Below are 18,868 nucleotides of genomic sequence, written 5' to 3'. Positions count from 1 at the left end.
TGTTTATATTATTTAAATTCTTGATGCGTAGGTTCGCACAAACATAGAGAGAATTTTCAGTTTCATTACCATAGGACTAGAATTTTCCTAACCTTAATTATTCTCTTTTTCAAAAATCTCTCTCTCATTTTGGCAAAAATTAGAACCTAAACCCAAGACCCACGGTTGAATTCGAGATTGGTCGCTATCAATTCATGAAAGTGAACGGTTCCGGTGCAACGAAAATTAATGTAGTCGGGAAATATTTTTCGACTTACAAATGTAAAGATGTTTCAATTCCCCTCTGATTATTCATTTAAACTCATTGCATGCTTTAAGTCAATTCTGAAATTTCGAAGTTAAAGGAGGATTAAACATCTAAGCATGATTTGGAAAGGGTTTATGTGCTTGATTAACATCCATTGATCAAAGTGAGTTCACGGGAAGGAATTGTGCTCTCTACCTACCACTACATGCAAATAATCCAAAGTAGGGAGCAGCCATGCATGGGAAGGACATGTTATTTTCAGCAAAGATGGCACCATGTGATGAGTGATGAAGTATGGGATAAGGTGAATGACACAAAGTGAAGAAATAATGTTGCAAGTGGACATCAAAGGCAAAGAAGGAGTGGTTCACAGGATTTGGACGGTGCAAAGCCTGAAAGATGTACTGGATAGAAGCAAATAATTACACCAGAAAGCCACCAGAGAAAATTGAAGTGGATGAGAGCCAAAAATGCCCTAGGCCGGCCGGCCCCAAGGCCCTAGGCCGGCCGGCCTGGCCCCTTTTTAAGAGCTCTGGTGCTCCCCTTTGACAGGTGCGCTCCTCACTCAATTCATTGCTTATGTTCTTCAAGTTCTTCACCCAGAAACATCAGTTAGAGCCCTGAAAAATTCGTTAGAAGACTAACGAGTTCTTGGAAGGGGCATGGGCGCAACATGAAGGGTCGAGTTTCATGTGGTGTCCCTACAACAGTTGTGGAAACCAGAAATGAAAGACAAAGAAGGTCATGGGCGAACATCTTGTCAATTATAGATTTACGCCAGACTATACCCGGTGGATCTTTCACGGTGAAGCCCATCGTATGAGGGACGAGGTCGTGAGGCAACGCATCGATGAATGTGATGTTGCTGGTGGGATTGGAGACATGTTAGATGACTATGAGGAGGCACATTTCGGTGAAGGACTGCAGGAGGAGGAGCCAGAGGCAAGCACAAAGGCGTTTTACGAGATGTTGGAGGCGGCACAGAAACCTCTTCACGGCCAAACAAAGGTTTCTCAGCTGGACGGCATTGGACGCCTTATGGCCTTGAAGTCCCAGTTTGGCCTGAATCGAGATGCCTTTGATAGTACGTATGTTGACCATTTTTTGAAGCATGCTTCCGGAAGATCACATTCTGTCCAAGACAATGTATTTGGCGACGAAAATTCTTAGTGCACTGAAGATGCCATATGAGCAGATACACTCTTGTCCTAATGGGTGCATTTTATTTAGGAAAGAGCACGAGGTTTGGGTTAATAAAAAAGCATGGTCACCTGGATGCAAGGATTTGGCGCGTCGTTGAACTATGCGACGCCGCCTCCTTCCTTCGCCCTTCCGGCTCAGCCTTACCTTCCCCAGGGGCCTTCTAACACTCCCGTGAGTATGCAGAATCAGTTCATGTATTTCTATTTATATCTTTGTTATTCTTACTCGATTTATGTGTTTCTATTTGCAGAATCAGTCGTGGAATGCATCGAACGACCCTCCTTCGGACCAGAACTCGCCGGTGGCCCCGTGGCAAACTCCCCCCCCACCCACCTGACCATGAGTGATTTGTAGTACACTAGTGGACTTGTGACATTATCTTGTGGACATATTTTATGTATTGGACTCGTTCTATGTGATGGACTTGTGTTATCTATCGGACTTGTGATATATGTCATCATTTGTGTTATTTGTATCGATGCTATTCTCGTAATTGTCAATTATATATTTGTTGCTATAACTATCTGAAATGTCCATGCATTTATATATATATATTTGTTGTATTTATATAGAAAAACAGAGAAAAAAGAAACAAAAAAAATTGGCAACTTTACCGAGTGCATAGTCCAAAACACTTGGCAAAGTGGCCTTCATAGGTCAGCAGAAAAAGACTTTGCCGAGTGCTAAAGTCCTGGCACTCAGCAAAGCCTTGACACTTTGCCGAGTGCCAGGAATCTGGCACTCGACAAAGCTGCCACGTGGGGCGGCAGCTTTGCCAAGGGCATAAGCATTTGGCAAAGGCTTTACCGAGTGTCCGATAATTGGCACTCGGCAAAGCCACTTTTGCCGTCAGGGACTTTGCCGAGTGTTAAAGACTTTACCGAGTGCAAACAGCCTTTTGCCGAGTGTAACCGGCACTCGGCAAAGTCCCTGAATCCGGTAGTGAATAGTCCACTTCAGCTTGGCGAATCGCCGAGCCGCATCAGCGTCTGCTTACATGTTGGAGAGAGAATGGAACCGGCTGTTGCAGCGGCGCAAAACGTAGGGCCCACCGCCCAATAGTTGGCCGTGCTTGCCGATTTGTACGGCCCACCGCCCCCGCACGACGCAGCAACCAGCGAGGCAAGTTGAGCAGGCGTGACATCCGGTGTTTGGTTTGGGCTGATTTTTTTTGCACTTTTGACTACTAATTTAGAGTATTAAATAAAGTCTAATTACAAAACTATCTGCACAACTCGTGTAAATCGGGAGACGAATCTAATGAGACCTTTGACCGCGTGATTAGAGGATAAGTACTATAGCATCACTGTAGTAAATCATTAATTAATTACCGTCATTAGATTCGTCGCGAAATATTACATCTATTTTTGAAAAAAATTTACAAATAAACTTCATTTAATACTCATGCGGACGTTCGTCTTTTTGTGTAAATTTGATTTGACCACCAAACGCATTCGACTTCCGATGTTCCCCGGGCTTGGCCGCTTGGCTGACCAGTCGAAACGCTCAGCCCAAGCCTGAAGGCCATCGCATACACTTAGACAGTGACGCCATGTAAATCACAAAGGTGTTCCTAGTCTGAGAAGCAATGGAGCCAGTGAGAACTTGCCACCTTTAAACGCAATGAAGCTGGGGTTTGTCAGGCGAAGTCTCAGTGGAGCTTCGTCCCTATGATATGGTTAACACGAACTTCAAATGCAGAAGACTTCATGCCCTAGGAGATACAGTACTCCCATGCTCTTAGAACATTGAATATTACCAGAATTAGAAAAGCCAAAAGTTTCATCAATGCAACTACTATGAAAAAAGTGCAGCTTTGATTATACGAAATATCCCTAGTAAAAGCAAGCAGCTTTGATGCTTTGAAATATGAAGTAGAATCCCAACATCCTTTTAGTTCTCAAAACTCTCTGCTCTTATCTTCTTCTTCTTCTTTTTTTTTTGAGATCCTGCTCGTATCAATATTTGTGTATGCAAAGTTGCAAACCATTGAACTAGTCTTGTTTAGAAACATCAAATTATTACATCCTTCATATTGTAAACCCAGCATGTACATTACAAGCCACAAGCTTTAAACAAACTGAAACATGATCTCCACAGGTATCAAAATTCACTAATCAATCAAGAACAATAAACCCTCCAGAGCAGGTCATCTATCATCCTCCCGTTCATGGATCTCCGAGATGTCAACAGTCTGCAACCGTTCTACCTCTGGAACCAAGCGCCAATTCGGTGACTGCACCGCCCTGAGCCACTTGAAGTCATCCACATTGGCCCAATTGCCAGTTTCCTCCTCGAGCCCAGACTCCTTCAAATCCTCATCAATCCCATCGTACTTCAAAGCATGCGGTGCAAAACTCACACCACTGCAATCCTCAATGATCGGCCTGCTCCTCACCCGCAGGTAGAAATCCGTCGCCCTCGCCTCATGAATCCTGATCTGGTGCGCTGCTATTGCAAAAGTGCAGCCCTCGACATCCTCGATGAGCACCGAGCCAAGAACAGCACCGACGAACACACGGCAATCTCTCAGCTTGTGGACATACAGCGCCCGGCATTTCCCCTTGAGATAGACCTCGCAGGAAACCAAATCCGCGAGCGTGAAATCCCCGTCCTTGTCGTTGGAGGCTCGCAAATCCTTCACCAAGGTGGCGCCGTTCCTGCCCCGGAACCCACACCCTGGTAGGGCCGCGTCAATGCTAGGCTTCGGCTGCTCCGGAGGCGGCGGCTGTGGTGGTGGTGCGGCGGCAGGATCTCGAGGCGGGGCCCTGCTCTTGTTCCTGAAGGAGAAGGACTTCTTGGGCCGGATCTCGGAGGCCGCGGCCCTGTGGGCCGCGCGGAGGTCGGCGGCGGCGGCGAGGGCGGACCGCAGCTCGTAGGGCGGCAGCGCGTGGGACGACTCGGCGACGAGGCGGTCGAGGTCGTCGACGGCGGCCGCAGCAGCGGCCAGGGAGGCGCCCGCGTCGCCTTCGGGGGAGGATGCGCGGCAGGCCGAGAGCGCCGACTCCGCGGCGAGCTTGGCGGCGGCGAAGCGGGTGAGGAAGGCCTCGACGGGGGAGGCGCCGGTGGAGTCCGAGGAAGCGCCGCCGGCGGCGGCGGAGGAGGAGGAGCGCTTGGAGAGGCGCTCGAGCAGGGCCAGGTGCTTGCGGTGGGCCCCGCCGGCGGCGGCCTTTGGCTGCTCGGGCTCCGGCTCCGGCTCCATCCCGGCTGCGGCGCCGGATGGCATCGGGGGACGAGGAGTGAAGGCGTCGACCGTCGAGGGAACGGAAAGACAGAAAATGGACTCGAGTCCTCTTGTTTGTACTCCACGAGCGTTTCCGGGCTCAGGATGGCCCAGGAAAAGCCCAGTCTGGTTATTTGGGTAAGGCCCATCCCATCTCTATGGGCCCAGGAAAAAGGCCTCATCCGGCGGAATTCGCTGTCGGCTTCCCGGGGGATTTGGGTAGTCCTCAGTGGCCTTGTTTGGTTCTTTTTAGAATATAAGCTAGAATGTATTTTGACCGCTAATTAGATGTGTCAAATAAAAATAATTTATAAAACCAACTCTAGAATCCTGTGTTAGGAATTCTGGAGAATCTAATGAGATATTTGACTGCGTGAGTACATAATGGTTATGGTAGCATCATTGTAGCCAATTATCAATTAATTACTATCATTAAATTTGTCGCGAAAAATTATATCCATCCCTAAAGAGATTTTACAAATAAACTTCATTTAGCACTCCATGGATGGATGCAGCTGTTCTAAAAATATAGAATGGAAACCAAACACGACCAGAAGACGTGGGCGAAGGGCAGCCACGCACGTTCCCATATCCTTCGTGGCCACGTCGCACTTCTACCAGGCCACGTTGTTGAAGGTTCAGGAGGGAGGGAAATACGTTTCCAATTAAATAGTTTTTTTACTTTCCTTACTTTCTTTTCTTTTCCCTTGAATTACCTCTCAACTCGTCACCTTTCGACATTAACTCCTAAAATCAAGCCACGTGTACACTTAAAAAACACTCCGGTGCATCGAATCAAAGTTTACTCCTTTGCTTGCTGTAGCAACGATGTTGCAAATTGTTTACGCAGCGGTCGCGAGACCATTTTCCACAAAAAATAACCTCTTTCCTTAACCCGATCTGGGTAAGCCGTGTTGAATCTTTCCAAGATACTTCTCTTTGGATGGTTGAAACTCTTCTGTTTTAGGAGGCAGTTGTTGCAGAGAACACACGTCAACTAAAGCTTGGACTTTGGATAGGAAATGAAAATTTGGAGGATTCGAAAAGCAGTAAACGGGACCTTTTTTTCATCGTAAGAGCACCTCCAATAGTTTTTTATTTCTCTTCTCTATCTTTGTTTTTTTTTTAAAAAGAAAAAAAATCATCTCCAAATTCTAATTCTCCATCTCCTAGCAATTGACCGATTCTTCATCTTTATACTAAAAAATAGGCATTCTCAATCCCTTTTTCAAGTGAAGTATAATAAACTCTTGGAGATGATTTATTTTTTCCCTCGCCATACTATTAATAAAAAATGAGTACGGAGTAACTCGCAATTACGGGAGTATTTGAAGGGAACTGAAATGTGCCTCGAGTGCAGTGAAATTTCGTTTACCGCCCTCCCTCTCCTCCCAACCCAAACTGCCGCCGTATAAATTTCATTTCGCCCCAATTTTTTTTTCCACCCCCGCACTTTTTTCAATCCCGCCGCTTCCTCTTCGCCATTGCGCGACCCCGAAACGAAGCAGCCCAACTCGAAAACGAAGGCGCCAAACCAATTCCCCAAGCGCGGCACCAGCTCCGCGCCCCGCGCCTACCCCCTCCGGCCTCCGCCGTCGCCGCGCCCCTCGCCGCCTCGCGCCGGCGGGGCCCCCCTCCCGCCCGCCCGCCACCGCCCCCGCGCGCGGCGTCGACGCGTCGGCGCCCCGCCTCGGAAGGCTGCTCCGTGCCCGCGTCGAATCGAGGTACTTGTCGGCGAGATCCGGGAGCACTGGTGCTCTCCTTGGTTTCGCGTCCTGTTAGATTTTGGCTGGAAGCGACAAGCGGCGCCGCGGTCCGGGGTGGCGCGGCCGGTGTCGCCGTGGTCGCGTGCGTGTCCGGCCGGCGAGCTGGGGTAGAGGGGAATCGGGGATTGGGTTCTGGACGCGAGCCGAGGTGTGGGTGCTGCGGGGAAAGGCGCCGGGGTTGGGAATCCACTGGCGTGGGAAGTAGAGTCTCGGGATGGGTGGGGTTTCTGGGTTCCCAGATTTCGGGCCGCCCTGCCCATTTCGGTCCTGGACTGCTGCTAGACTTGTTCACCTCGCACCTTATTCATGTCGCACGAGTGAGGGTGGCTCATTTCTACCCATGATGGTGTTGCATTGAAGCACCAGGTGCTGCTGTCTAGGCGTTACGTGGGTAACAAAAAGATGGGTTTATGATTTTTCTGCTAGGATCGTGTCTAAATTAGATGCTACATTAAATTGCCTTTCTTGTGGGTACAGGAACAGAGCGTTAGATCCTACCGCTATATGACCCTTGTTACTGTTCATTACTCGTTCATGGGAACATTCGTGGCCAGATGCTGTCAACTGATTGCATTACTAACCAGCTTCTTTGCAGCATTCAAGATTTTTTCTCCATCAAAGAGCTTTACTGGAGTAATGAAAGTTGTGCTTTGTTTTTTTGTGCAGGTCAGATCATAAGGCCCAAATGCCTCTCTTCAATAGGAAACCTTTCTCCTTACTGGAGCCCCCTAAGGACTTGGATTCAAAGGAGAAGGTGTTCCAAATTCGCTTCACAAAGGAGATATTCCGAGATTATCAGTATCCTTTTTGCATGATGCTGCTGCATGCCAATTTGTTATTGTTTGTCCACAAGCATCATTGCAAGTTGAATGCAAGATTTTTTGTGCCTTTTGCATTTACAGCAAAATAATTTAGCAATGCCAATTTGAATGCTTGTATCCTTAACAACCCATCAGAGAATATCTAAAGAGGCTAAACCTCTATCGCCAAAGAGTTTGGACATGTAAGATGTCTGGGAAATCTAATTTAACTTTCGAAGAAGCTTTGGTGTCTGAGCATAATGCGATGGAGAAGGCTCAAAATATGCCAACTGAGCTAATGGCTTATGTTCTTCGGATGATTCAGTATAGTAAGAACTAAGAAGATATTTTTCTGTATTTGTCATGTGTCATGCATCTTGAATTTTGATCGTACATTATAACTTTATTTTTGTTTCATCAATAATATGTTTTTGTGATTTAGACTGTTCCATGGCACTGATTAGCTGTGATGGCAAAACCAAAAAGTATTTCCATTCAATTGTACCATATAGCTTCAAGTCATATGCTTGGAAGCTGGTAAACTGAGCAGATAATGGACTGCTTTTTGTTTACAAAGCATCTATGTTATTGCACCAATCAGAATGGAAATGTATTTTATGCTACCTTTTGTTTCAGGCACTCTTGGCTTACATGAGCTTGTCAACAAGATTTATGCTAGTCTGCTGGAAGAAGTATTTGAAGGAATAGAGTTACATTCTAAAAAGGATGGTTCTGTGGTACCTTGCAAGATTTTGAAGATTCTATATTCTGATGGCACAAAGATGTGTGAAGTGGGTTGGCTTTGTCGAGACAAGACATTGATCAACACATCGGTAGTCAAAGCTGTGGATCTCTTCTACCGGAGGTCGCCTGTTAGCAGGAATACACTGAAGCTTTTTATTAGGGATTCAACAACACAGACTACCCCGTGGGTCATACATGAGAATCTCGCCAAAAAATATGGGATACCTACCGATCCCCCTAGCGATATAATGGTGAGCACTGAGCATCTCACATTCGTTTAGTTTGTTTCTCATGAATGTTACAGATTTATATAGTGTTAAACTTCTATTCTCTCTCTAGCATTATGAAGGTTTGCACAAGAAAGGTAGAAAAAGAGAAGAGAATGGAACTATTGAAAATGGGAGAAAAAAGCTGAAGAAAGGTGATTCAACTGAACTCATACCACTTCTAGCAGTAGTTTTTTTCATTCTTCCAAGCTTCTAACCTGTGATCCTTGTATGGTTGCCAGATGAAGGACATGTGCCAATTAAGTATCCAATTGACGATCTGTTAGTAAGGCCCGATGGAGATGATCCAGCTTTATTTAAGAGACCTCCTCTGGCTACAGATTTTAGAGTCCCAAGATGTTCTGTGGGCGATCTCCTTATGGTATGGGACTTCTGCTTGTCTTTTGGAAGGGTTCTAAATCTGTCCCCATTTATGCTAGCAGATATGGAGAATGCAATTTGCCACAAAGAAAGCAATGTTCTTGTTGTGGAAATACATGCATCCATGTTTCACATGCTCATTAAGGACAAAGGTGACTATTTCACTGTCCTGCAGAACAAGAAACGGAAGTTAAAGGTTCTCCCTTAGACTTTTAAGATCAACCCCATCTCTCCATTGAGTGTGCCTTTTATCCTTTTTTTGTAACTGTGGATCCTCTGCAGGTAAGTTTAGTAACATGGGCTGAATATCTATGTGACTTCTTGGAAATGACAAAAAATGAAGAACTATTGAGTAACATTGCAACAATAAGAAGGGGTTATTATGGTCATATTGACACTGATATAAAACTTAAGATCCTCCATGAGCTAGTGGAAGAGGCTACTAAAACCTCTGCCATAAGAGAGATACTAAGTGAGCGGGTGGATCAGAAACAAGCCCTTAACGCAACAAGAAGAGAGAGTACCAGAAAGGACAGAGAAGAACAAAACTTGAACACTGAAATTGCCATGAAAAATGAAGAGAGCCAGACAGATGCCGTGCAAGATGGCAATGAGACTGTTGATGAGCTGGCTAGGGGAAAAGAAGAAAAGGAGAAGAGCAATGTTTCTCGTAGCAAGACAGAAGGCAAACGACATCTGGTGAGCACGGTGTATTTCCATGTGCAGATGTGCCTATCTATTTGTTTGAGCCATGTTTGATTTTAAGTTACAATGATTAGTATTAACCTTGCTGTTTTGCTTAATATATTGAAATTTCTGAGTATTTGTAGGTACGGCATCATGAGATGGAGTTTGATAAACTATCCATCCGTTCTAGCCCTCTTGGTAAAGACAGACACCACAATAGGTACTGGTTTTTCAGGCGTGAAGGAAGGCTTTTTGTTGAAAGTGCAGATTCCAGAGAATGGGGTTACTACAGCACCAAAGAAGAGGTGACTGCATTGCTCTGGTTTCAAATCTCTGTTCAGAATCTTTGATTGATATGATGGTAAAGATTTTTCTTTTCTGAAATGACAGCTTGATGCACTCATGGGTTCGTTGAATGTGAAAGGTATAAGGGAGAAAGCTCTGAAACGGCTGCTAGAGAAGTTCTATAATAAGATAAGGTATGTAGAACCTGACTGTTCGTCAACAGTGGGCATTTGGGCTATGACTCTATTGATTGTGGAAAGTGACTGACATTATACTCTTTCCTGGTATGAAAATTTGTTCTTTTGCCTTCATAGCCCCCATATTGTGGTTTTTTAGATAAGGCTTTTGCGACACGCGATGGTAACCGGCACATTTTGCCTATTGCAATGGCAGGCTTTGTGTTCAGCTCATAAACCTCTTAGTTTACCTTTTTGATACTGGAAGAATTTGCCCTTATACTCTATTTGCTCTGTTTTATTTTCTTGTCAGGATTTTTGCCACTTCTGATTCTGCACCGTCTTTTCTGCGTGGCTTGATGCTAATCTTCCGGGCTCCTTGTTTCACAATTGTGACATCTTTTTTTTTCCCTCGTACATAAGTCGAGAAGACATCACGGCCTCACTGTTTCACTATGCACTGGCTAATTCTTTTTCCTGGTCCATGTTTCAGTAACGCCCTGGAGAAGCGAACAAAAGATATCGTGAACAAGATGTTACTTGAAGAGGGTGTGCTGCGCCGTTCTACACGAGTCCGGGCGCATCCGAAGGATAACCCTTCCATGGCATTCCTCAAGTACGTCAACAAATGGAAGGATAACTGACCTGCTTCAAGCTGACAGTGTATCTCAAAATAAGATGGCAGTCTAACTCGGTCAGCTGGAAGAAAACTGAGCAACCCAGGTGATAGGTTTGGCCGTACGCCGGTACCCGTACCCCGCCATAGTAAGTTATGTAGGCTTGCGATTCCCCGTGGCTGGTCAATCGCGTCTCAGTAGCTCAGCTTTTGCCCTTTCTTTTCTGTTTTGAACATTGGTTCGCAAATGAAAGCACTTCTCTCGCTCCTTAAGTGATCATCTATTGAGCCAGATTTCACGTTATTATTATGCAAACGTGACGCCGCCTGGAGCTCGATGTATGTTGCTGTGGAGAAGCCTGCTGAGACTTCTTTTTTTTCTGAAAAGAGTCTGCTGAGACATCGATTTGCCGTGTTGGCGTGTTCGTTTGTTGGGTAAAGCAGTTGTCTCCACGATGACTGCCGGAGTTGTCTGTGGTTGCAGTCCTGTAGCAGATCACAGCCATCTGTCTGTCCTGCAGAGTTTCAGTATTTCTGTGATTTTTTGTATATGTTTATACGGTGCCTGTGCGATTCAGGAAGGCAAAGGCCATGGGTCGCCGCCTGTTTCGCTGGACGGGCCACGCCCAAGGCTCTGCTCCGTCCAGCGATCTCTGCAGCCGCCAGCGCGGCAACGTGGACGAACTGGCGTCCACACATAACGAGCTGAAGTACAAGCAGAAGATATTTTATTTCTCCCCCTCACGCCTGCTCACAGAAGCCACCGGCAAAGAGGAAGAGAGCCTCTGCTGATTCAGTAGCAATTCTCTGGTTGGTTCTCTGCTGCTGCTGTGTGTGTGTCTGCGAAGAAACGAGGAGAGGGAGAGATGGCTTGCCCTGCGCAGTACATGCTCTCGGCCAGCAGCTGCATCTTCCTGGGGAGCAGCAAGCCTCAGGCGAGCCTTGTCCGAGGCGCCGTCATCGGCGGCGTTAGCAGCAGCAGGCAGTTCCTGCTCACCTGCAGCGCCTCGTCGTCTCCGTCTCCTTCCTCGCCGGCGCCGGCGCAGGAGGACTCCGACTGCAACGAGGAGGAGTGCGCCCCGGAGAAGGAGGTACCGCCTGCTGCCAGCTCTAGCTCCTCTTCTTTCAGTTCCTTCTGAGCCCTCCTCGTTGGTAGCAAAAGGAGAGGGAAGAGGTGGGCAGGCAGCAGCAAATGAGAACATGAGATGTGTGCCATCCATTCGTGCTGTGCGCGTGCAGGTCGGGAGCCTGAGCGCCGAGTGGCTGGCGGAGGAGCGGACCAGGGTCGTCGGAACCTTCCCGCCCAGGAAGAGAGGGTGGACCGGCCTCGTCGAGAAGGACACCGCCGGCCAGACCAACATCTACTCCGTCGAGGTACGCCAGCCATACAAATTCTGCGACGAGATAACATAGCACTAGCTCTGCAGCTGACGGCCTGGACCTGCGCTGCGCAGCCGACGGTGTACGTGGCGGAGAGCGCCGTCAGCTCCGGCACGGCGGGCACGTCGGCGGAGGGGGCCGAGAACACGGCCGCCATCGCGGCGGGGCTGGTCCTCATCACCGTCGCCGCGGCCTCGTCCATCCTCATCCAGGTGAGCAAGAAGCAGCCGCAGGTGCCCGAGGCCGCCTACAGCGGCCCGCCGCTCAGCTACTACGTCGCCAAGTTCCAGCCCGCGGCGGAGGCGCCGGCGCCGGCGGAGCCCCTCGAGGCCCCCGCCCCCGCGGAGGCGGCGGTCGTCGCCCAGGACAGCCCCGCCGTCGAGGCAGCCGCCCCGGAGGCGCTGGAAGCAGAGCAGCTGTCCTCGTGAGCTGATGTTGTAGTCAAGATTCAGCTTTGTGGCTGCTTACAGATGAGCTTGTAGTGCACGATGGTGGGAGATAATACACATGGTAATCGTGAGCATTTGCTAATTGTAAAAGTTGCGTGTGTATATACAATGCATTCAGCATGCCTATATGCTTATATGAAAGCCCACGACACTCGCACAAACCAAGCATATTGTTCAGCTGCAACTGTAACATGATGAACTTACCATAGACCTCAGGCCGTTTTGATCAAGTGCCCAGTTAAAGATTAGGGGATGCTGACCAAAAAGAACAGTCGCCCCGACTAGTCTCCTCACCGACCAGGCTAGGCTAGGCCAGGCCAGGCCAGCACAAAGAGAAGAACAAGGTCAGGCGGGCAACCAAGTGGCCAGCACGTCACTACTGGTTCCAATTCAATTTGCCAGTCAGTCCACACACCGTGATCCAATTCCCAACAACAAACAGAAATACTAGTACAAGTCACGCTCACAAGCAAACATCCTATCAAAATCAAGCGTCTTACTCCAGCAAAGTCTTAACGCTTCATTAGACCTAACATTGGTATTCTTTCTACAAAGGACGCATTGCTGCAACCAGTCAAAACCATCATAATAAGCCAAACCAATTCAGATACAGATACATTAAACACGAATGCAACATCAAATCCAATTGTCTCGCTACAACCTAATCGACATAAGTCTCATGCCCCAATCACAAATGCAGTAATAAGTTACATGAGCTGGAGCAAGCTAAAATATATACAGTTCATGCGATGACCAAAACAGAAGCAACTCTCCGCTCTACTCCACTCCACTTAGAAAGCCCCTCATCCAGTTTACAGCCATACCAAACGTTTCACCAATAGCAACATCCAGGAACAAAGGCAAACCTTGTGAAGGCATGATAAAAAAACACAATAGCACTCTCCCAGTCATCTGCTCAGATAAGATCAGCAACATTCATTGGCATCTCATCAATTTGTGTACTGTAGTACTGCTCTATATCTCGCAGTATACGGATGTCATCCTTGCGCACGAAATTGATCGCCACACCCTGAAACACCACACAGGCAGCACTTCTCGTCATTGCAATCAACCCATTGTTATAAACACATACACAAGCACTAAAATTAAGATGGAAATCAGACTAGTAGCCATATGATTGCAATTGGACGACCAACAGACTCCTGCTACTAATAAATATGGATGACACATTTCACCTTCTCGTAGCCAGCATGCATTGACAGCTATGTATTCCCGATTCCGCTTTGTCTCATGTGCCTAACCCAACTAAAATGCACATTTCCAATGAACAGAGCAAACACTCAATTCAGACATGTGACAAGCATGTCAATTTCCTCTACAGTCTAGAAGGAAACAAAAATGCAATGTATTCCGCATGCATAAACAAGACTCTAGGTATTTTTTACTGCCATATACTGAATGCCAAAGATGTATTATTTTATTTGTAATCACGAGTACACAACTGTTTACTTGGTTTGGTTCTGTTAATCATAACAACATCAAATCTACCCACTTAACAGTTAAAGCACCCTGGAAACCAAACTCTGCCATGAAGTTATCCACAGGTATGGGAGATGGTACTAGTACAGAATAAAAAGGATGCCACATTTGGTGGCTAATATTACCTTGCGGCCAAAACGACCAGAACGACCAATGCGATGGATGTAAAGCTCACGGTTATTTGGGAGATCATAGTTTATGACAAGAGAAACCTGAAAATGGAAACAATTCAATCTATTACAGCAAGCATTAATGCATAATTCGACCACATATAGCAGCAGGATGCATTATTATATCAGGCAACACCACAACAGTATAAAATGAAATCTAAATAAAAAAAAAAGTTAGCAAGACTTGCCTGCTGGACATCCAGTCCTCGAGCCCAGACATCCGTAGTGATTAGCACACGAGTTGCGCCAGATCTGAACTCAGTCATAATGGCATCCCGTTCCTGTTGGGGCATGTCGCCATGCATAGCTGATACCGTGAAGTTACTGCCCCGCATTCTTTCAGTAAGCCAATCCACCTGGACCAAAAGACAACTTCGCTTAATCCAAACCAACAGTCATGGCAAGTGACCATAGTTTTTTTTAAGCCCATCGCAAGTTACCTTTCTCTTAGTATTGCAGAAAATGACAGCTTGGGTGATGGTCAATGTATCATAAAGATCACACAAAGTATCAAATTTCCATTCCTCTTTCTCAACAGCAACAAAGAATTGTTTGATGCCCTAAAAATATAACATAAAAATATGTAGTTGCCAGAAGGACACCAAATTGATAGAAGCAAAACTAGCATTGGTATTTACCTCCAGGGTCAACTCATCACGCTTCACAAGGATCCTAACTGGTTCAGTCATGAACTTGCTAGTCATCTCCAGGATCTCATGAGGAAGGGTGGCAGAGATCAAAACCACCTAGTTAAAGGATATCAAATACACGACCACATCAGTTCAAGAGCCTATACTATTTCTTAGCATCAAAAACAGGGTTGACAAAAGGTACTCATTTTCTCATAATTTGTTCATTCAGCAATGTGGCAAATGCTCAAGATGTCAAACAGGTAATAAAATAAAAGGAGTTGAGCAAATAATCAGTATATATTTGCACAACTGGGGATGCACTAATCACGAAAATAGAGACAAGATAAGCTTTAGGCACAATGACCAGGGTTAAGCATGGTAAAATTATGGCAGATTGGATAATCATAAACGATGGATTTGATGACACATTTGCCGAGAGGACATAAGGTCTGAGAGTAACCTGAAGTTCTGGTGGGAGATATCTGTAGACATCATAAATCTGATCCTTAAAGCCTCTGCTCAACATCTCATCAGCTTCATCCTGCATGATGGAAGGAATTAGCCTGGTGAACCTTGAGGAGATGGCAAGGTGGGGGGCAAGAAAATAAGAGAGTGAACCAACCAGAACTAGAAGCTTGATGGCTCTTGTTCGCAGGGTCCTTCTCTTGATCATATCACAGACTCTGCCTGGTGTTCCTGAGACAACATGCACCCCATTCTCCAGCCTCCTGATATCCTCACCAATACTTTTTCCACCAATGCAAGCATGCACTTGGATGTTGAGGTAGTCACCAATAGCCAGCATAACTTTCTCCGTCTGTGAAGCAAGCTCCCTAGTAGGTGAGAGGATCAAAGCCTGCACCCTGTGAAACAGGAAAACAAATTAGGGTATGTCACGTCCACTCTCATACATACATCAACAGAATAGAGAATGAAAACAGGCAGTGCGATTACTCCTAGGCCAATATTCATCAGCTTCTAATTCAACTTTCTATAATCGAATCCGAGCTTTTTCAAGTTGTCAAGGGTCCCTCTACGTAATTCTTACGAATTTCAAAAAGTACTTAAGATCTTTTGTTTTCGATTATCTCATAAATCTTTTAATGAAAGTAGATTAGCTTGCTATTAAATTTACAGTTTTTATTATTTCTTCACGAACCAAACATGAATCTTTCGATTCATTTGGCACTCCTGCTACTTTTTTCTCTTTTGCTATGTTTATGAGTATTTCCATATCTTTTTTATGTAATGGGCCTATCCTCTATCCTCTCTTTTCGGTTTGTATTTTTAAATACCCAAACTTATATAAGACTAGATGAATATTAACAGGACTCTTTCAACTAGATAAAAATCTATATGGTCAGCAATGTTGTTCCTTTATTTGTGTTTGCTCTGTTCCCAACGCATGACAAAGGTCTGATAAATAAAACAGACCAAATATGAAATCAAATCTGCGTAATCTCCTTTTTTTTCTTGGGGAATCTCCAAATTCGAAAACAATCCCTGACTGCCAGCTGAGCTACGTGCAGGCCATACTCTGTCATGGCACCCCTTTTACCGAGAAAATCTGTTCAATGCTAGGGCACCTAGGCTAGCAGATCAGCTCATCATTTTAGTCACAAACCTAAATCACACGCTGGAAAGGCCAATATCTCCATTCACGCATCAGCTTTGTCACAGGAGTATGCTCGGCTGCTCGCTCACTTGCCACTGCCTCCGCTTTTATGCAAGTCCGCACGCAGCATGTTCTTTCTTGATCAATTGTTCTTTCCCAGTTCTCAACGATAGACAAATAAAAATTTGAATGCCAGTGTATCATTGAAACCTTTTCCTTTTTCTCTCAGAACTTGAGATGCGATTCTACTTTAACAGTTATCCTTACAGATTTGATTCTTGTTCACTCAGAACTTGAGAAGCTTAGCTAGTTCTCATCGCTAGTTTCATAGTTGATACAGTTTGCTCTAGCACAAATCCTACTAAGACTACTAGCATAAATAGTTGAGCAATTGCGCCCACTAGACCAACAGATGAGTAAGGAAGGAGGTTAATTACTCGCGCACGGCGGTGTCGACGATCTGGCAGACGGTGAGGGAGATCATGGACGTCTTGCCCGTCCCGGACTGGGCCTGCGCGATGACGTCACGGCCGTTGATGATGGGGAGGACGGCGCGCTGCTGGATGGCGGAGGGCTTCTCGAAGCCGTAGCCGTAGATGCCGCGGAGGAGGTCGTCCTTGATTCCCATCTGGTCGAAGGTGCTGACGACCTCGACCCCCGGGGAGGTCTCGAAGGTGAGGTTTTCGTCGTCCATGTTGCGGGCGGCGCCGGGGCCGCGGCGGGAGGTGGTGGGCGCCGCCATGGGTGGAAACCCTAGCTGAGGAGGTTGGGGACGACTAACAGAGAGAGGGGAAGAGGGCGACCGGGCGACTACTTTATCTCTCTCTCTCTCTTTTTCTTCTTGGAAAGGACCCGGCGACTACTAGGGGCTCGTTCCTGTTTATCTTGCGCCGCTTGTTGGGTTTGGGTTTAAAGGTACAGGCTTACCTTTAAATCCAACAAGCGGCCCAGCTGACATGACGGCCGATGAGCAAAATAATAAAGGTAAAATAAATGTTTTGGTTGCTCAACTTTATCTGAGGGTCAAATTCATCGATAGGCCAATATAGTCTCTTAACTTTTATTTTCGGATCAAACTCATCTTTGTGCTATATTGTACTACATAATAATATGAGGTTTATGCAAAATGTCCTTTATACCCTTGTCTCCTTGCCCTTCTAAATTCCTTAACATTTATTACTACTAAAAAATATTTAGCCAGTACAAGTAAATCAGTGTAGTGGCATGAACATCAATGCATTTAGGAGCTGAACATCACAATTGTTAAATTTGGAACATAGAATTTTATTTATCCATGCATCGTATTGTAATGCGGGCGCATGACGAGTGGAAAATTAAAGAAGTGATGAATAAGTCAAGGATAAAAAAAAAGACTTTTTACATTTATCTCGTGTTATTATGGAGTATAATAACAGCATAATGATGGATATAACCATAAAATGAAAGTTAAGGGACTATATTGGCCAATTTGAAAGTTGAGGGATGAATTTGACCCTATAATATAGTTGAGGATCAAAATGGCAATTTTTCCATTAATAAACTACAACTCTAGTTGTTGTTTTTTAATTTTTATATCATCTAGAACTCATGCTGAACGAGCATAACTAGAACTCTAGAACCCCTAAAAAAACTAGAACTCTAGAAGTTCAAGCACAAGGGTAACATTCTGCTCAGGGATAAGGATGAAAAGTAGAACTGCAGTAAGGATGAAGTTCAAGCACAAGGGTAACATTCTGCTCAGGGATAAGGATGAAAAGTAGAACTGCAGTAAGGATGAAGGACAACATATCTAGTGTTACTACCTCTTCAAATGTTACTGTGTTACTAAACTTAATAGCATCGATATCGATGCATCAAAAATTGATCCAAAAATATAAACGGATAGAGCACACAAACACTACCATCATGCAAATTTGAGGCTGAACAAAAACTTGTGCAAGAAAAAAAACAAAAAGAGAAAATCAGCATATTTAACTATTCATGGATGATCCACAACATGCAACTATTCAAGTGCTAGCTTCTCTTATTTTATTTTATTTGCTCAAGTTTCTATTCTGTTAGATATCTAGGCAATTTTCGGTATATTTTAATTCCAAATATTAATATCAATTTCATGATATAGATGAGTGATAATGTATGTACTAGATATGTGCATGTGTTCATGTTATTCTCACTAATAAGCATGAACAAAGAATTAAACCAGAGTAGGTTTAGTAAGTACCCCAAGGCGGGACCAGTGCCGGAGGCACCGGTTGCGCCGTTACCAGCTGGAATAGACATGCTATTCGACTGGTCTTGCTCGAAGTAGCCGAACTATGTCGATGCAGGAAGATGTTCGCAGTGCAGTCCCACGAACGGTTACGCCGGGAAGTAGACGAAGTAGTCGTTTGCACGAGCGGTTACGCCGGGAAGTAGACGAAGGAGTCGTTCAGGGAGCGAGCAGTCGCGTCAAGACGCTTCCCAAAAACCTAATTGCCCGCGTCCCGTGCAGGACCTTCAGCGAGCAGAGGTTCCGGAGGCCCTGCTCTCGCTAGACCTGTGCGCGCAGTGCTAGCGGTGGGGAAGGCAGAAAGCAGCTGAGAGAGAAGGGAGAGGTCTCCTGAAGAGGAGTACCTGGATGAGTGCTTGAGATGAGTGAGGATGAGAGGAGAGGGTGCTGGTTTATATAGGCACGATATGCCTCAGGTTCAACGAACCTGGACATCATGAATGGTTTTGATGAGCGGCA

General features: G+C 45.7%; 4 protein-coding genes across 6 annotated transcripts; 2 read left to right on the top strand and 2 right to left on the bottom strand.

Annotated features, from left to right (window-relative positions):
- Positions 1 to 3,414: 3,414 nt before the first annotated feature.
- Positions 3,415 to 4,743, bottom strand: LOC120656073 (tubulin-folding cofactor C-like). The gene has a single exon (XM_039934076.1). It carries the CDS (start codon positions 4,674 to 4,676, stop codon positions 3,600 to 3,602), a length of 1,077 nt encoding a protein of 358 aa, XP_039790010.1. The 5' UTR covers positions 4,677 to 4,743; the 3' UTR covers positions 3,415 to 3,599.
- A 1,442-nt stretch (positions 4,744 to 6,185) lies between these two features.
- Positions 6,186 to 10,798, top strand: LOC120656070 (DDT domain-containing protein DDB_G0282237-like). 3 transcript variants are annotated; one of them, XM_039934073.1, is made up of 11 exons: positions 6,205 to 6,397; positions 7,106 to 7,237; positions 7,396 to 7,568; positions 7,876 to 8,234; positions 8,323 to 8,404; positions 8,492 to 8,826; positions 8,913 to 9,329; positions 9,461 to 9,622; positions 9,708 to 9,796; positions 10,092 to 10,170; positions 10,272 to 10,704. In XM_039934073.1, exons 2-11 carry the CDS (start codon positions 7,125 to 7,127, stop codon positions 10,272 to 10,274), a joined length of 1,812 nt encoding a protein of 603 aa, XP_039790007.1. In that variant the 5' UTR covers positions 6,205 to 6,397; positions 7,106 to 7,124; the 3' UTR covers positions 10,275 to 10,704. The 3 variants fall into 3 exon arrangements, with proteins under 3 accessions (XP_039790005.1, XP_039790007.1, XP_039790006.1); XM_039934071.1 differs by lacking the exon at positions 10,092 to 10,170 and having other exon boundaries at positions 6,186 to 6,397; positions 10,272 to 10,798; XM_039934072.1 differs by having other exon boundaries at positions 10,092 to 10,710.
- Positions 10,799 to 11,119: 321 nt separating this feature from the next.
- LOC120656072 (protein MAINTENANCE OF PSII UNDER HIGH LIGHT 1-like) lies at positions 11,120 to 12,400 on the top strand. Its single transcript, XM_039934075.1, has 3 exons — positions 11,120 to 11,485; positions 11,634 to 11,768; positions 11,849 to 12,400. Exons 1-3 carry the CDS (start codon positions 11,261 to 11,263, stop codon positions 12,200 to 12,202), a joined length of 714 nt encoding a protein of 237 aa, XP_039790009.1. The 5' UTR covers positions 11,120 to 11,260; the 3' UTR covers positions 12,203 to 12,400.
- Positions 12,401 to 12,771: 371 nt separating this feature from the next.
- Positions 12,772 to 17,015, bottom strand: LOC120656071 (eukaryotic initiation factor 4A-III homolog B-like). Its single transcript, XM_039934074.1, has 8 exons — positions 16,578 to 17,015; positions 15,148 to 15,388; positions 14,986 to 15,066; positions 14,532 to 14,639; positions 14,334 to 14,453; positions 14,082 to 14,249; positions 13,849 to 13,935; positions 12,772 to 13,253 (listed from the first exon to the last, which is right to left on the bottom strand). Exons 1-8 carry the CDS (start codon positions 16,880 to 16,882, stop codon positions 13,140 to 13,142), a joined length of 1,224 nt encoding a protein of 407 aa, XP_039790008.1. The 5' UTR covers positions 16,883 to 17,015; the 3' UTR covers positions 12,772 to 13,139.
- Between the last annotated feature and the right edge of the window lie 1,853 nt (positions 17,016 to 18,868).

This window comes from Panicum virgatum, chromosome 1N (genome assembly GCF_016808335.1).
Source record: "Panicum virgatum strain AP13 chromosome 1N, P.virgatum_v5, whole genome shotgun sequence".
NCBI lineage: Eukaryota > Viridiplantae > Streptophyta > Magnoliopsida > Poales > Poaceae > Panicum > Panicum virgatum.
Note: the sequence above shows the minus strand (reverse complement) of the source record. Positions and strands in the feature narration are given on the sequence as shown.

Excerpts from the sequence above, each read along its gene's own strand:
- LOC120656071 (XM_039934074.1), bottom strand. The coding sequence starts at position 16,882 with ATGGCGGCGCCCACCACCTCCCGCCGCGGCCCCGGCGCCGCCCGCAAC. Across the intron at positions 15,067-15,147 it reads CCATCAAGCTTCTAGTTCTG|GATGAAGCTGATGAGATGTT; the intron begins GTTGGTTCACTC and ends TCCATCATGCAG. Across the intron at positions 14,640-14,985 it reads ATCTCCCACCAGAACTTCAG|GTGGTTTTGATCTCTGCCAC; the intron begins GTTACTCTCAGA and ends TCCTTTAACTAG.
- LOC120656070 (XM_039934071.1), top strand. The coding sequence starts at position 7,125 with ATGCCTCTCTTCAATAGGAAACCTTTCTCCTTACTGGAGCCCCCTAAG. Across the intron at positions 7,238-7,395 it reads GAGATATTCCGAGATTATCA|AGAATATCTAAAGAGGCTAA; the intron begins GTATCCTTTTTG and ends ACAACCCATCAG. Across the intron at positions 8,235-8,322 it reads ATCCCCCTAGCGATATAATG|CATTATGAAGGTTTGCACAA; the intron begins GTGAGCACTGAG and ends TTCTCTCTCTAG.
- LOC120656072 (XM_039934075.1), top strand. The coding sequence starts at position 11,261 with ATGGCTTGCCCTGCGCAGTACATGCTCTCGGCCAGCAGCTGCATCTTC. Across the intron at positions 11,486-11,633 it reads AGTGCGCCCCGGAGAAGGAG|GTCGGGAGCCTGAGCGCCGA; the intron begins GTACCGCCTGCT and ends GTGCGCGTGCAG. Across the intron at positions 11,769-11,848 it reads CCAACATCTACTCCGTCGAG|CCGACGGTGTACGTGGCGGA; the intron begins GTACGCCAGCCA and ends TGCGCTGCGCAG.
- LOC120656073 (XM_039934076.1), bottom strand. The coding sequence starts at position 4,676 with ATGCCATCCGGCGCCGCAGCCGGGATGGAGCCGGAGCCGGAGCCCGAG.